Below are 15,619 nucleotides of genomic sequence, written 5' to 3'. Positions count from 1 at the left end.
ACTCCTCTTTTATAGTATTTATTTTCGGACTAATTAAAGTGAAAATAGCATATTCTAATGAAAAAAAATAGATTTTGACATTTAGTTCACACAATAGCGGCTCCAATGATACTCTCTTCTTCTTCTTTAATGGCGTAGACACCGCTTGCGCGGTTATAGCCGAATTAACAACAGCGCGCCAATCGTTTCTTCTTTTAGCAATTTGGCGCCAATTCGAGACACCAAGTGCAGCCAGGTCCAGGCTATACATGATCTCTCCCACGGCTTGGAGGTCTTCCTCTGCTTTTCCCGGCGGGTATTGCGTCGAATACTTTCAGAGTTGGAGTGTTTTCGTCCATACGCACGTCATTACCTAGCCAGCGTAGCCGCTGTCTTTTAATTCACTGAACTATGTCAATGTCGTCGTATATCTCATACAGCTCATCGTTCCATCGAATGCGATATTCGCCGTGGCCAACGCGCAAAGAACCATAAGTCTTTCACAAAACTTTTCTCTCTAAAATTCGTGACGTCGACTCAACAGATGTTGTCATCGTCCATACCTCTGCACCATATAGCAGGACGTGAGTGATGAGTGACTTATAGAGTTTAGTCTTTGTTCGTCGAGAGAGGACTTTAATACTCAATTGTCTACTCAGTTCGAAGTAGCACCTGTTACCAAGAGTTATTCTGCGTTGTATTTGGAGGCTGACATTGTTGTTGCTGTTAATGCTGATTCCAAGATAGACGAAATAATGTACGAATTCGAAGTTATGACTATAAACAATGACGTGGGAGCCTAGTCACGAGCGACGACTGCTTGCTTGATGTCAGAAGATTTTTTGTCTTGCCCTTTTTCACCACCAGACCCATTTGCTTCGCTTTCTTATCTAGTCTAGTTATCAATATCATCGGCATACGCCAGCAGCTGTACACCCCTACAAAAGATTGTACCTGCTCGATTAAGTTCTGCAGCTCGAACTATTTTCTCCAGGAGCAGGTTGAAGAAGTCGCACGATAGGGAGTCGCCTTGTCTGAAACCTCGTTTGGTATCGAACTGCTCGGTGTGGTCCTTCCCTGACGGAGCTTTTGGTTTTGCTTAACGTCAGTTTACTTAGCCGTATTAGTTTTGCGGGGATACCAAATTCAACCATAGCGGCATAAAGGCAGCTCCTTTTCGTGATGTCAAAAGCAGCTTTTAAATCGACAAAGAGGTGGTGCGTGTCGATTATCTTTTCACGGATCTTTTCCAAGATTTTGCGCATTGTGAATATCTGATCAGCTGTTGATTTTCCGGGTCTAAAGCCACACTGGTAAGGTCCAATCAGTTAGTTGACCGTGGGCTTTATTCTTTCACACAATACGCTCGATAGAACCTTATACGCGATGCTTAGGAGGCTTATCCAACGGTAGTTGGCGCAGATTTGTGGAGTCTCCGTTTTTGTGGATTGGGCAGAGCCAGCGCGCCATGTAAAATAGTTCAGCCGGCAGTCCATCAGTCTCCGCCGCTTTGTTGTTCTTCGGACGAGTAATTACTATTCGAAAAGCCGGTTTGAGCGACAAAAGAGTCCGGGTGTGCACTCGTCGTCTCATAGCCTAGGAAAAAGTCATATTTGGCGACAGTGACAGTGTTCGTGGGTGAAGTTAGTCTAAGAACCAATAAGTCAGTAATTTTATTTTTATATATATTAAGTCTACATTTATTCGCTTTTCTTAAACATCTTTTTTACATTAGAACATATAAACACAAGCATAGTTTTAATAAAAATTGTTGACATCCTTCTTAGAGGAGAGAAACTCTCGAAACTACCTATGTCTAAATCTACAAACTTAGATTACGTATTAATGTCTGGCCCAATTTTATTATCTAGCTCTTCACTAGCTGCCTCTTCATCATTGCTTTGTTCTCCGCTGTCTTCCGCCGTGGCATTACTCAAACCTTTTGTTAAGCGTTCAGCGACCTTTCGCATCAATTCTTCCATGCTCATCTCTATCTTCACGCATAAACGCTGTGCAACATCGTAACGTTGATCGGGCGCTGCACACTGTATGCGTTCGCACTTTAACGGCAGGAACCACCATTTGCTGGTATTCCGAAAGCCTTCACGACAATGACAACGATTTCGAGCCACGCATTGACTATGCAGCGGGCAGCCATTGGCACAGACTGGCCGACAGTCCAGCTGATGTAGCTTCTTATTGTTCGGATGATGCTCCTCGTAACCCGGCAAACACTGACACTGATTGGGCGTGGCACAATGGCTGTAGCGCGGGCAGCCAGTAGCACAGATGGGTTCGCAAAAGCCGAAGAGCAACGGACTGTAGCCAGGACAGCAAACTTTGGTAGTTTCCCAGCGTACGCGCGGTTCGTATGTAAGATAGTTTTCGGTGATATTGACTACGGCGACGTCGGCCAAAAGTGTGTTGTGCTCTGCTGTGTCCAAAACATCACTATAATCTGTGCTACGTTGTACATGTTGGCGGTCATTCATATGCAGCACTGGCTCTTGATATTTCACACTAACATTTCGCTGGCAATATCTGCCGGTGATGGTGAACGCTGTCGCGGCTTTTATGCTGAGCAAACAACAGATCAGCAACGCATAGAACTTCACATTGGTTCCATGTTGAATTGTTTGTGGAACGGACAGGTGTTCTGGTGCCAATTGAAACATCGCAGTAGTCCTTATAGTGAAGTACCTGCAGTTCTATGTGGAACTAGTTGCTTCGAATCGCCCGCTTTAATGTGTATTAACCGCCCGCTTTCAGTATTCCAAAGGAAATAATGATGTACACTACTGATCAGGCCACATATCTTCGCATGTTTGTTTTCGCGCTTTTCGCTTCTTTAATACACAGAGTACATACTTTGCTTTGTTATTATTTATGTGATACATTTGTGTGTGAATATATTATTATGATTTCAGAATTATCAACATTCGCGCGCTTCTGTAAGTTCAACTGATAATTACAGATCGTTCTGGGCATGCTGCGAAATCAGAAAATACAAACACAAAGAAAGCGACATACAGGGATTGTCCGGAAAGTAATAGGACTGATTTTCTTCCGTCGCCACTGTACTTCAGAGCGTGCGCACACCGACTGGATTCGGTAGAGGGCGTTCCTGGCTAACAAACGAGCGGCTGGACCGAGCACCTGGAAAGTCAGGATCGGAAATGCAACGTTCGTTAGAGCAGAGGTACGCTATTAAATTCTGTGTGAAACTCGGTATATCTGCGACAGAACCGTTTGTTTTGGGGGCCGGGAAGAGGTTGATCTGAGAGATCAAACCCATCGTCCACCATGAATTTGTTCCACCTGGACAAACCGTAAGCGCCAAGTTTGACGTAGATGGAAGGGTCAATCGGGTCCGACAAGACATCACAGCCGATTGGAAGTTGCACCACGACAACGTACCGGCTCACACCGCCTTTCTTGTGAACAGCTACCTAATCAATGCAGGCATCTCTACGTTTCCGCAGCCGCCCTATGGGCCAGATGCGGCCCGCGGACTTTTCTTTGTTTCCTTGCCTGAAAAGGTCGATGAAAGGCAAATATTTTGAGACGGCAGAGGGGATCCAAGCAGCATGCACCTCGGCTCTCAAGGCTATTCCGGAGAATGCCTTCCGTCATGCTTTCAATGTGACAAATCAATGCATCGAGGCAGAAGGAGCCTATTTTGAAAGGGTTTGAAGAATTATAACTATTTGTTCAATTAATATTTTATAAATCCTATTACTTTCCGGACAATCCCTGTATGTGTCTAGTGCTTGCGGAATAAGCTTCAGTTAGGGCGGTTCATCTCACATGTTTGGCATTAAATGAAAGCACTTCTGTCGGTTGGGTTGAAATTCCATTTAGAAATATCTCCATATTCCACATAGCGGTCCGCCTTTTGTTGTCTATTGAACATGTATGTGAAGTAATAATATAATTTAATTTTTTGAGATCAATAAAAATTCTGAGGATTTTTGAAAACATTAGTTTGATCTTAGAATAATCCTTTGGAAGTACAATCGCATAAGTTTGACACCATGGTATTTACATCCTGAACCGGCTACATTAAGTTAGCCACGTAGTTCATAAAACCCAGCGGAAAACGTCGGATACTCTCAAAACCCTCTTCGCTTGTTGAAACCAGTAACGTTTCTGGCATTTGTCGCACTTTTTTGGCCCGACATAATGATCCAACCTCGATAGGATGGATTGTCATCGACGACGACGAGTTTGTCGCACTTTTTTTGGTCAGACATAAAACCAGATGGTTTTTCATCGACTATATATTTGAGAAGGTAGAGACCAAAAGAAGGTCATCCATTGATATATCTTTTGAAGCGATTCATAATTAGTAGTGTACTAAGTTGAGTTTTTCACTTTTTGACAATTTTTGAAGGATGACGCACCCTGTATTAAAATGTATCACTAAAATATTTCAGTTGGGATTTCCTCAGATATAAATACTGTTGTTCTTATCGCTTTGTGGTAAAGCAAGCATACATACGCACAAATATGTGTGGGCATATGCTGCTTATCAATCAAAATTGTGTGTAATACAGTAGTCATTGGGCAAGAAGAACCTTAACACAGTTCACAGAAATGCAAATAAGTGTTGAACATTACCAGTTTTGGTGAAAAGCAATTCAAGGAAAATCAGTAAAAATGTAAACTTTGCGCCCTGAATCGAGGTATGTACTTTATGGGCAAAAAATAGTAAGACTTTCTAATTTAAATTTGGCGTGGAAACCCATTCGTCAAAATATTTTTTTTTGGTTTGGTATGACTGTCAGTGACAGCTGTGCTAAATATTATATCAAATAATCCGGCGTTTTTTGCGATGAGTGAAATTATTTAAAAAAGAAGTTCCATTAAATTTTGTGAGGGGAATCAAATTTCTGATGCCGAAACGTTAAGAATTTGTCTAATTGGTAGAAATTATTCAAAGAGGGTCGAGGACGCGTTGACGACGAACCACGTCTAGGACGGCCATCAATAGCGACAGATGATCAACACGTCATAAAAATTCGACGATTAATAGTCAGAGATTTTACAGACAACGTTGGAATATCGAAAGGATCAGAGAAAACAATTACTGGCGATGAGTCTTAGATCTGTGCATACGACCCGGAAAGAAAAGATTGTCGGCTGTATATCGTGAACGCAGTCGGGCCAAAGCCGCAAAAATCACGTCAAAGGAGGTCAAAAATCAAGGTTGCATGGACAGTTTTTTCGATTATCGAGCAGTGGTGAACTCTGAATTTCAACGGGTAAAACTGTCAACAAGGAATACTATTTGAGTGTTATGCGTCGTTTGCATTTTTTGCGATTCGTAAAAAGAGGCCAGAAAATGGAGTGGGGAAATTTGCACCAATATAAGGCAAAGTCGCATTCTGCATTGATTTTTCGTGAGTTTTTCGCCAAATTTTCAAGGTGGCGCAATCACTATATTCGCCTGATTTAGCTCTGAGTGACTTCTAATTCAGCAAACTCTAACGACTGCTCCAAGGAACCCGTTTTGAGTCAAATGAAGACATTAAGGTAGTAGTCTTGTAACTTGGGTTCAAAAAATCGAAAATTTTTTCCTTAATTTGAAAGTACAATGTTTTGAGAATATACTGTGAAAATTTCAGACAGAAATTCGAAATATTTCGGGAGTTATAGCGAGTTTCCAAGAGTGCCTCGGAGTCCCCTCTCTCGGAGTTGTTGATCTTTAAACGCGTTTTTCTCAAAACATTGTTTTTGTGGTAGGCTCGGGTCCTAACTTTTTTTCTACACAACCGATTGCTTTCCATTTTTAACAGGCTGCTTAGCACACTTATAGTTCTCGTCGCTACTAACGAGAATTTTTTTCACCCCTAACTTTTTATTTTACGAGCCTTTCTTTGCTAAAATAAAAGGACTTTTTTTTCAAAGTCCGCCATTTTGTTACTTACCCTTGAAATTTAACTTCAGTAGTTCCGGCCGGAACGACATGTCTAGAGATTAAAAATAATCAAGAATCAAGAATATTTGATTTCAGATAACATCAAGAGCCAAAATCACCCGGTCCACCCACGTGCATTTTTTTTGAGATTCCAACTTCGAGTGACAATAATAATAATATTAAAGTATTAAATTTTTTCAGGGACATATTATATATCAAAGCTTTCCATGACATTTTAAGTTCAAGCCTTTCTAATTTTCCGATTTATCTTGTCCTAGAAAGTTTTGGACAACGTTCACAAAACATTTCGAGACGAGTTTTTCCTGAACATTCAGTTTCAGATATACAATTTCACTGCGATCTATAGGTATAGCTTTTAAAAAATATGCTGTCGGTGTCGTTAGAAGACTTTGGTGGCATGTTTACGATGTAACAAACGTATGCAAGTATCTACCAATAGGATGAAGTGAAGTTTGTTTACGGATTTGTGTCAAATTTTGTCAGTATGTTCGGTGAGATTTTCCATTTCACCATGTCATGCTTCACTTTAGTTCAACGCTTGGAAATTGTCCAAGATTATTAGGCAAATTCACGTTGCCGAAAAAAACGTTGAGAAAATGTTCATCGAAAAACCATCTTCTTCGATGTGGCCCATTTCTGAATTAATGGCTTCGTCAATAATCAAATTTGTCACTATTGGGATAAGTGAAATCCTCGTGCTGTTCAGGAAACTTAGTTGCATTCCCAAAAATTTTTGTATTTCATTTTGACATTAGGTCATTCGTGTTTGTGTATCCTTTTATGATGTAAGTTAGTCGAATGCAAAAGTTATTTAAAAAAGACACGTATAAATTTGTAGCTATTGCATAAAACCGGATGTTATTACATATTGTTAATTAGGGTACATCGACATAAGCAAAAATCATGAAGAAAAAGAAAGACAAAAATAGTGTTTACCAGCTTAATAAGTAACAAAAGAGTATGTGTATAAATCCAGTCTAAGCAAGTGTGAATAGTCACAGAGCCGTTGGGAGACTTGCCTTGCTTTCGGGAAATTCGGCTAATTTGAAAACGTTACGAGGAACTGGACAAATAAAGCTAAGATTATAAAAATCGTTATGGAAAATGATAAGAAAAAAGGTATTTTATTAATTATTTAATTTTAAAGCCGAAGTAAGTAACCTCAAAGCTACCCTATGTGCGCTTATATAATTATATACACAGAGTTTATGTTGAAGTCGAGGAGGCTTTCCCTTTAAGGCACGCCTTTGTTTATTCATTTCAAATTCACACATCGCTCAAAAAGCACGCTTTTATGTATATGGTTTCGATGAGACCTTCAAATATTCAAATGGTGATAAGCAGCTGCAGTTTATTCGCATGTAAACGACTTGTAGAAGTGGCGAGAATTAGTCTAATTTCAAAAAGGCGTCTGTGGAGAACGTTTTTCACACAGCAGTAAGGTAATGTCAGTCATTGGTACCGAAATGGATTTTGAGTCTATAATTTGGTTTACTCTTCTCCTAACTTTAATGGCGCTTGCAGTATTTGCCTATTGGTATTGGTACATATGGCGGCCAAATGAAGTCATACGCAAAGGTAAATGTTTGAAGTATCGAAGCATAAACGTTAGTTTCAATTTAATTTCGTGTTTGTTTTAGTGACACGAAAATCCACAGCGCAGTGTGATGAAAAGGAAGGAGTATACAACGAATTATTGTGCGATTGAAGTTTTTTTTTATTAAATTTAATAACTTGTAAGACATATTATTAAGACCATTTACTTTTATACTTTACCATATAATAAAACAAAAGAAAACAAGAAAAATCGTTAACTTTGATTGCATCAAAGCTACACAATACCCTCCAAAATACAAAAAATTTCAAGCAAGCGCTTGTTTCCGATCGTGCAGTGCGATATGGGTGGTGTCCACATGTGAAGAGCTTCCTGGCTGGGAAAGCACAGATACAAAATTTCAAATTGATAGCTCAACAAATAAAGAAAGGTTCAGTTCGGATGCAAAAGAACATTTTATACTTTTGCAACTTGGAGGAATCAATGCCAGGGAAATAACTTAAACTGTAAAATATCAACCAGAGGATCGGAATCCAATGAATTTTATAAACACATTATACTATTTACATATAACTCATACACTGACCGACATATTCAGCATACAAAAAAACGAAATTATATATAGTATATGCCAGTATGGGGGTAGTATCAACCCGATTTTATATATTTTTGTTCATCACACATACTATTAGTATGCCACATACTCAAAAAATTTAGGTCAAGTTTTCGCCCAACTGGGACTATTTTAGGTACAAAGATATACTGTAATGAGTAAAATACGCTCTCTTATTTTTATTGGGATAACTCATATATTGGCCGATATATGCAACATAAAGTCACCTAGAATTTCGAAAATCTTTATATTAAGTATATGGGGGCTAATGGAAGTAGAGGTCCGATACTACCCATTTTTTACGTACAGACAAACCATTGTCAGCGAAGGATTATTTCTTCATTTCTGTTATACATATATATCACACATTGACCAACATTTTCGATATAAGGTCAACTATAGGTACCGGGATCTAAATATTCGGTATCTAGGGGCTTGAACAGTTTTTGTTAGATTTATACAACTTTTGGTCATAAGGTGGCACACACTAAAGATATTATTCGTGCAAAGTTTTATCCCAATATATTAATAGCTTCTTGATGTGTACTGGATAGTAAAATAATCAAAAATGACACAAAAATGTGAGAAAAACGCCAAGTACTAAATTTTGTTCAGATCGGGTGTTCGGGTTCTGAGATATGTGACTTCACCTAAAAGTGGACAGTGCCACACCCATCATCATATTTTCACACCAGCTCCCATTAAGATATTTCATACAATCTCGGAGGTAAAATTTAATGTCTCTGGCGTAATTAGTTATAGATTTTTCATGCTTTTAATAGTTTTATATAGTACCGTTATATGGGGAGTGACCGGAGTTATCTTCCGATTTAATAAACTTTCACACTGTCGGTAGAAGATTGGCTATTGTACCTTTAGTGGTTTAGGAGATATGTACATTAAATATATTAGAAGTCGTGGACACGCCCATTTTATGCTCACAGGTTCCCCTTGCTACTGTGATCCGCTGAGCCAAATTATAGTTTTATCGCAATTTGTGGGCGTGGCAGGGTCCGATTATGCCCAATTATGAACTCCCAACTTTTTTGTACTAAGAAACTCCTTTTAATTAACAAAACAAAACTCTTACGAAAATGTGTGATTCATAAAAATTCGAGTTCATTTGATAGTATATTATAGGGTATAAACTCGGTTGCATTCCGGTTATAGATAACAAAAGCTCTTATGATATTATTTATTACAATTGTGTAAATGTAAATATACATCAATAAGATGTATAAAAATATATAGAACTATTCGTGTATCATATAAAGGTCTAGATATCACAATTTTTACTCAGGTTACAGCTTACACGGACGTTCGAACGGACGGATAGTCACAGTCACCCAGATTCCAACTTTTCTCTTCATCCTGATCACCTTTTATATATAACCCATTAACTATGTCGCTTAGTTTTAGGTGATACGTACAGCCGTTAGGTCAACAAAACTATAAAAACTATCGTGACAAACTTAATACACCCTGTTCAGGGTATAAAAAACACTGAAGTTGCAAACGGCGAGCACAGCCTGCTTGGAAATGATAAATACATAAATAAAGAAAAGTCTTAGTAATTTTACTAAAATAATTATTGCTCATACAAAGCGCACAAGTGCTCACAAACAATAAAAAATAAAATAAAAAAATACGATATATCAATATTACGCCACGAGGCGCGATAAGAATTGGTGCAAATTCAATCGGCGCGAACTCAATTTTATTAAATTATTCATCGTTCGATGCCAATGCTAGCATCAGTTTTGCTTACATTTTTATGCAGTGCGCATGCCTTTCTCGCCACAATTGCAAAATTGTTAAAAAAATGTTGGCTCTGTTCAAAATTAGAATTGTCACTTCCTTGGTGATCAGTTGCGCATGGGTAACGGTAACAGCCGAACAACTGCGCAATTCAAGATGCGAGAATAATGTCTGCAACTGCGCCTTCGGTACACAGGAGGCAGTTTTGGGCGGCCTTAAGTACTGTCTTAGCAGCTGCCCAAAACACGCTGTTCGATTATCGTTTCGGATATGTGAATGCCGGCAAGGATATCAATACATTGACGAGCAACGTACAAAGTGTGTGCGAACGAATGAGTTTGGTGGGGATAAGGAGAATCGCGTCGATGAAGTTGCCGACCCATTAAGTGGTACGGCCGCCAGCACTACATCAAGGATAACTACCAACAAAGCGATAACTGCTGATACTAACACCACAGGGAACTCATACGATTTTACGACGACCACTGAAACTATTTCAAACAGTGGAGCTACAAATACAACTAATCGGGGAGAAAATGTGAATGTGAACAGTGTTGGTGATATTGAAGATATATATCTCTGGATTGGTGCGTTAGTAATGGCCTTGGTTTTGTTAGTGTTGATAGCCTTTCTATTTATATCACGCAATTGATTTGCATTAGCAAAATATTATTGCATAATTATATTTTAATTGTTAGCAATAGTGATTCTTCTCTCGCTTAGTCCGCACAACAAAGAAACTTATTTACTTGAACATCAAGCGCCACATTTCCTCACTGTTCATCCGATTTTAGACCCTGTATAATACGCACTCTCGCCGCTGTACATTGATGCACTCATATCTTATGTTTCTTAGAGACAACTAAAAATAAAATATAACAATTCTAAGTAAAGGAATTTGTAAAAAGGTTGCCATTAAATAAATTCGTATCTACTAAAATTACATAAATAAGAATTTTATATTTTGCCGATTTTAATATTAATAATAATGTTTTGTAACAAAAATAAGTAAAAAGACTGTAACTTCGTCTGCATTTAGCGCCATTTTGTTGGAAAAAAAAGGTTGTCCAAACCAATATATTGCATTTCAGGCACGTAAAAGTCATTAATAATGAGACTATAATAAAGGGTGATCCATTTCAAGGTTCCCTATGGTTTTAAAGAAACACAACGGAAACTTCAAATTTAATGGAAAATGCTTACATTCTTTCGCATTTATTTTTTTAAGATTATCGCTTTCAATTGTTGGCTGCGGCCCAGATGGTTCATCCGTTGAATCCAATTTTCGTCCCAGTATTTCGACTGATAACTAGCGATTGACATGCGTCATGCTTTGCTCCAAGACCTGAATCGAAGCGGGATTGTCCGTATATACTTTAGACTTTACACATCCCCATACATCTTGGTGGCCAACCGACCGGCCCAAAACGTAAAATGTTCTGCTCACCGAAGTGTTTTCCCAATAAATCCATTGATTGGTGCGATGCATGGGAAATGGCGGTGTCTTGTTGAAACCAAATGTCGCCGAGTTCACGTGCTTCAATTTTAGGCATCAAATATTCGGTTATCATGAGCGGTAAGGGTCGCCATTAATGGTTGTGATTTTAGCGGCACCATTTTTGAAAAATATGGTCCGATGATTCCACCGTTAAACCACACCAAGCCGTTGTTTTTTCTGGATGAAATAACAGCTCTTGAATCTTTTCAGGTTGCTCTTCGTTCCAAATACGGCATTTTTCTTTGTTAACATACCCATTTTCCCAGAAGTAGGTCCCATCGCTGAACAAAACTTGGCTCGAAAACGTCGGATCCTCTTGGAACTTTTCAAGAGCCCATAGAGCGAAGCGATATCGCCTGGGAAGGTCGAATGGTTTCAGTTCTTGCACAAGCTGTATTTGTACGCTTTCAATTTAAATGTAAAATGTGTTTCTTCGTCTTTCCGAACGTAAGTCCGAGTTGCTTGTCAAAGAAAGACAATTGAAAAAAGTAGCTCTACTTGGATTAACCGTTATATCGTTTTGACTGTATATATGAATATAAGAAATATGAATAAATTATTACCTTTACACTTAGTGCACAAAGCAGTGAGTTGTTAAGGGTGTAACGGTGTCTCGACTATGGCTTGTGGATTATTCATAAATTCGAATACGAAAATTTGTATACTAATCTATCCGTTCTACCGAAACTGAGCTTCTTCGCCGAACAAATTCTTCTTGTGAAAACCTAACCGAATCTCATCATTATTTCGGTAATAAATATCCTTGAATTGCAGCCGTTATTCCGGCGAAAGTCTGTTCATTAAAAATGGCAGACAAAACTGGGTATAAATCAGGTAACAATAGTTAAAAGCATCAAATCCGAAAAAAGTATTGTCTCAATGAAAACTACACGTCTAAAAAACACCCTTTATTTACTACTATACATTTGCTTGAGAGTGGAAATGAAAAGGCAAACCCTCTATTTTTGCCATACTCAATGACAATAAAAAGATAAACGGCCGGAGGCATGTTATTGATAAATGCTTTAAGAGAAATAATAATTATTTACAACAATTGGAAGAGAAGCATCTTCAGTATGCTGCAGGACTTGAAGAACAATGCACAATTGCTGATAGCCAACGCACGGCGAAATATAACACAAGCTTCGAAAATAGTTAAAATGCGATATTTCAAAGAATTCTTACTGTTGCTGAGTGCAGCGTTTATTTGCTATCCGGCGTTTGTCAGCATGCATGTTGCGATAAAGGCTGGCAATTTCGAAACGGATCTTGGTCACCTCGACACTAGTGAAAAATCAGACGCGGGCGTCGCAGGTAAACTAAACTGCATAAAAGTTTTTTTAGTCAAACACTAATATCATACACATCTCTCCTAGCTGCTGAATTCGATATTTTAATGCCGCCGATTGACTGTACGGAGGGAGTTACTGATTTTGCCGATGTCACAATCGCTGCGCTGCAAGAAAATGAGAGCTTTGAGGTGTCCGGCCGGCAAGCGCCAAATTGTTGGCAAACTTTAGATGCAGTTCTGTTCCCGCTCGGAATGTTTGTAGTGCTAATGCTGATGTTACTCTTCGCTCACCGTTTTTGGTGACGTTCCGCACAACGATGCGGGTGGAAGTGGGAAGGTGAGCATACACTTATTTATTTTCGTTTTCTTCACATTCGAGAATAGTAGTCGAAAATACATATTGGGTAGTCGAAAAAGTCTTTTCGTATTTCTAATCAAACTGCAACTTATTTTTTTATATTTATAATGAACTTTAATGTACCAAATATGTACCATTTTGATCAACCACTTTTGCCGTTTTTCCGCTAGAGACATTATTCCATCAGTGTCAAACTTTTCTGGTTTCTCGTCGAAAAACTGGGATAAGTAATTTTCACAGGTTTCTCTTGAAGCCAACTTTACTTCATTAAGGGAGTTTGCATTGTCGGAAACATAGGATAGTCCGATGGTGCAAGGTCAGGGCTATATGATGGATGCATCAAAACTTCCCAGACAAGATCTCCCAATTTTTGACGATCATCAAAGATGTGTGTGGTCTAGCGTTGTCCTGATGGAAGGCGAAGCTCTTTCCGTTGATCAGTTCGATTGCGTGCTTCAATCCCATCAGTTGTTGAGAGTAAAATGTATACTCAATTGTTCGCTGGAGCAGCTCATAGTGGATGACTCCTTTCCAATCCCACCAAACACTCAGCCTAACTTTTGGAAGCGTTGATTCTGGCTTTGCGACGATTTGTTGAGCTTAACCACGCTTGGACCACCATTTTTTTCTAACATTATTGTCGTATTTGATCCACTTTTCGTCTTCTCGTACTATTCACTGCAGAAATGGTTCGATTTCATTTCGTTTCAGCAAAGAATCGCATATGTTAATTCGATCTATTAAATTCTTCATAGATAATGAATGTGATACCCAGACATCGAGCTTTTTTTTCTAGCCAGTTTTTTTTAAATGGTTCAAAACCGTTTGATGATGAATTCTAAGTTTCTTAGCGATGTGATGGCTGCTTATGTGACGGACCTGGTCAATCTTTTCCATAATTTCATCGACGTTTTCAATGATAGGTCGACCAGAGTGAGATACATCTATCATATCGAAATTTCCAAATCGGTAGCGAGCGAACCATTGTTGTGCTACACGATGTATTCAGCATCGTCTCCGTAAACTTCACATATTTCACTAAACACGAAAAGACATTTTCCACTACCCAATATTCATGAATTGTTGTTGTGGTAGACAAATTAGTCTCGCAACGTGAATTTCATCCCAAGAAACTGCTCATTTGTAAGAACCGCCTATATTGGACCACAATAGCATATATCTTCCAAGCAAACTATACGATCGGAATCAAGTACTTGTATGGACAACTCTTTCATTTGACAAGATATTTGCGTAAAAATTGTTCATAATCAGAGTTCATAAGTTCTTGTAAGACATTTATGGTATTCTGCTTCGGTGCAACCGAAGTTTTTTCTTGTTTATTGTTTTTTATTTAATTAAATTTTTTATGTCTTTTATTTTTAGCTAAATCAGTAAGACTTTCTACAGCACATTCATCGATTCATGTCACATATTGTTAAACCACTACTTATATATAAATATATAATCCCTCTTGATAATAAAATAAAATATAAGTTAGTAATTACAATTATAATAAATTGCAATATTTTTTAGACACAATTATAATTAAGTTTCAAAACTAATTTATTGTAAATTTTTTTAATTTTAACCGCAATCTGAGGCAACACTGGCTGTCGCATATTTTATTCTTCAACATATTGCGAATGCTTCTTCGCTATTGGCCGGTAGTGCCGCTGACATCGTGCACAACCTCGCTGTTTGATATTGAAGTGTAGGATTTTTCAACTGATTTCATACTTCAAAACTTAAAGTGAGATCTCATCAGCGTTCATACAAAAAAAGCGCTCAAAAGTAGTGAGCACGAGCTACAAAATCTACGCTCGCTTCACAAGCATCTTTTAGCTATACTTATAATCGTTTGTTTAAGAAATTTTTGTCTTCGGTTGGGTTAGATGGCTGATCAACGATCGCACGTGGACTAGTGTATGTAGTCCTCTGTAAAGCCATAGAAAATATGGCTCGGAATTGCTGATTGGCAAAACGCTTAGAGCCAATACAAATTATCAAAGGCGCTTAATTTCAACACCCGCCAGTTCGGCGGGATGTCGGAAGGTATACGCTCACAAGTGTTTAAGTCTTGACCTCCTAAATACGAGACAGTTAAAAAGAAGTGTTTAATTGTTTCGCAAGTATTGATGGTGGCCCAGCGTTCGAAAAGCTTCCGCGAAGTCCAGCTTTCCAGCAGTAGAACACAAGAGAATGTGGGAGCATCGACCCGCTCCCATTCTAACGATAGTGATTTTAGGGTGCCTTTCCTTGCTAGCCCATTAGCTTTGCAATTACCTGCGATTTCGCTATGGTCTGGGACTCATACCAGTCTTATCACAATGACACTCGATGCTATTGATAGCGAGGTTAAGCGCCCTTCGACCAACCCTGAAAGCACTGCAAATGAGTTCAATTCTAGTATCGCCGCTCTGCTGTCTGAGTGAATAGTCTACCTTGATGACTGCAATCTCAGCTTGGAAGATACTGCAATAATCAGGAAGTGTAAAACTGGAGTTGACGCTATATCCGTCAGAGTTCGGTTTGGCGACTGCATGATCTATGTGATCTGGTATGCAGTCAAAGTTTGTGAGGAGATCCGACTGTTCAGATACGCGTTCCTTTAAGAACCTCATTTTCT

The 15,619-nt window shown here is 38.7% G+C and overlaps 2 protein-coding genes across 2 annotated transcripts; one reads left to right on the top strand and one right to left on the bottom strand.

Annotated features, from left to right (window-relative positions):
• Positions 1 to 1,677: 1,677 nt before the first annotated feature.
• Positions 1,678 to 2,780, bottom strand: LOC120768106 (multiple epidermal growth factor-like domains protein 10). The gene has a single exon (XM_040094652.1). The coding sequence runs from the start codon at positions 2,652 to 2,654 to the stop codon at positions 1,815 to 1,817; it is 840 nt and encodes a 279-aa protein (XP_039950586.1). The 5' UTR covers positions 2,655 to 2,780; the 3' UTR covers positions 1,678 to 1,814.
• A 7,071-nt stretch (positions 2,781 to 9,851) lies between these two features.
• On the top strand, positions 9,852 to 10,841 carry LOC120768108. Its single transcript, XM_040094654.1, has one exon. It carries the CDS (start codon positions 9,863 to 9,865, stop codon positions 10,496 to 10,498), a length of 636 nt encoding a protein of 211 aa, XP_039950588.1. The 5' UTR covers positions 9,852 to 9,862; the 3' UTR covers positions 10,499 to 10,841.
• The last annotated feature ends 4,778 nt before the right edge of the window (positions 10,842 to 15,619 follow it).

This window comes from Bactrocera tryoni, chromosome 2 (assembly GCF_016617805.1).
Source record: "Bactrocera tryoni isolate S06 chromosome 2, CSIRO_BtryS06_freeze2, whole genome shotgun sequence".
In the NCBI taxonomy this organism is placed as follows: Eukaryota; Metazoa; Arthropoda; class Insecta; order Diptera; family Tephritidae; genus Bactrocera; species Bactrocera tryoni.
The sequence above is the reverse complement of the archived record's forward strand: the minus strand, read 5'-3'. Positions and strand labels throughout refer to the sequence as shown.

Excerpts from the sequence above, each read along its gene's own strand:
- LOC120768108 (XM_040094654.1), top strand. The coding sequence starts at position 9,863 with ATGCAGTGCGCATGCCTTTCTCGCCACAATTGCAAAATTGTTAAAAAA.
- LOC120768106 (XM_040094652.1), bottom strand. The coding sequence starts at position 2,654 with ATGTTTCAATTGGCACCAGAACACCTGTCCGTTCCACAAACAATTCAA.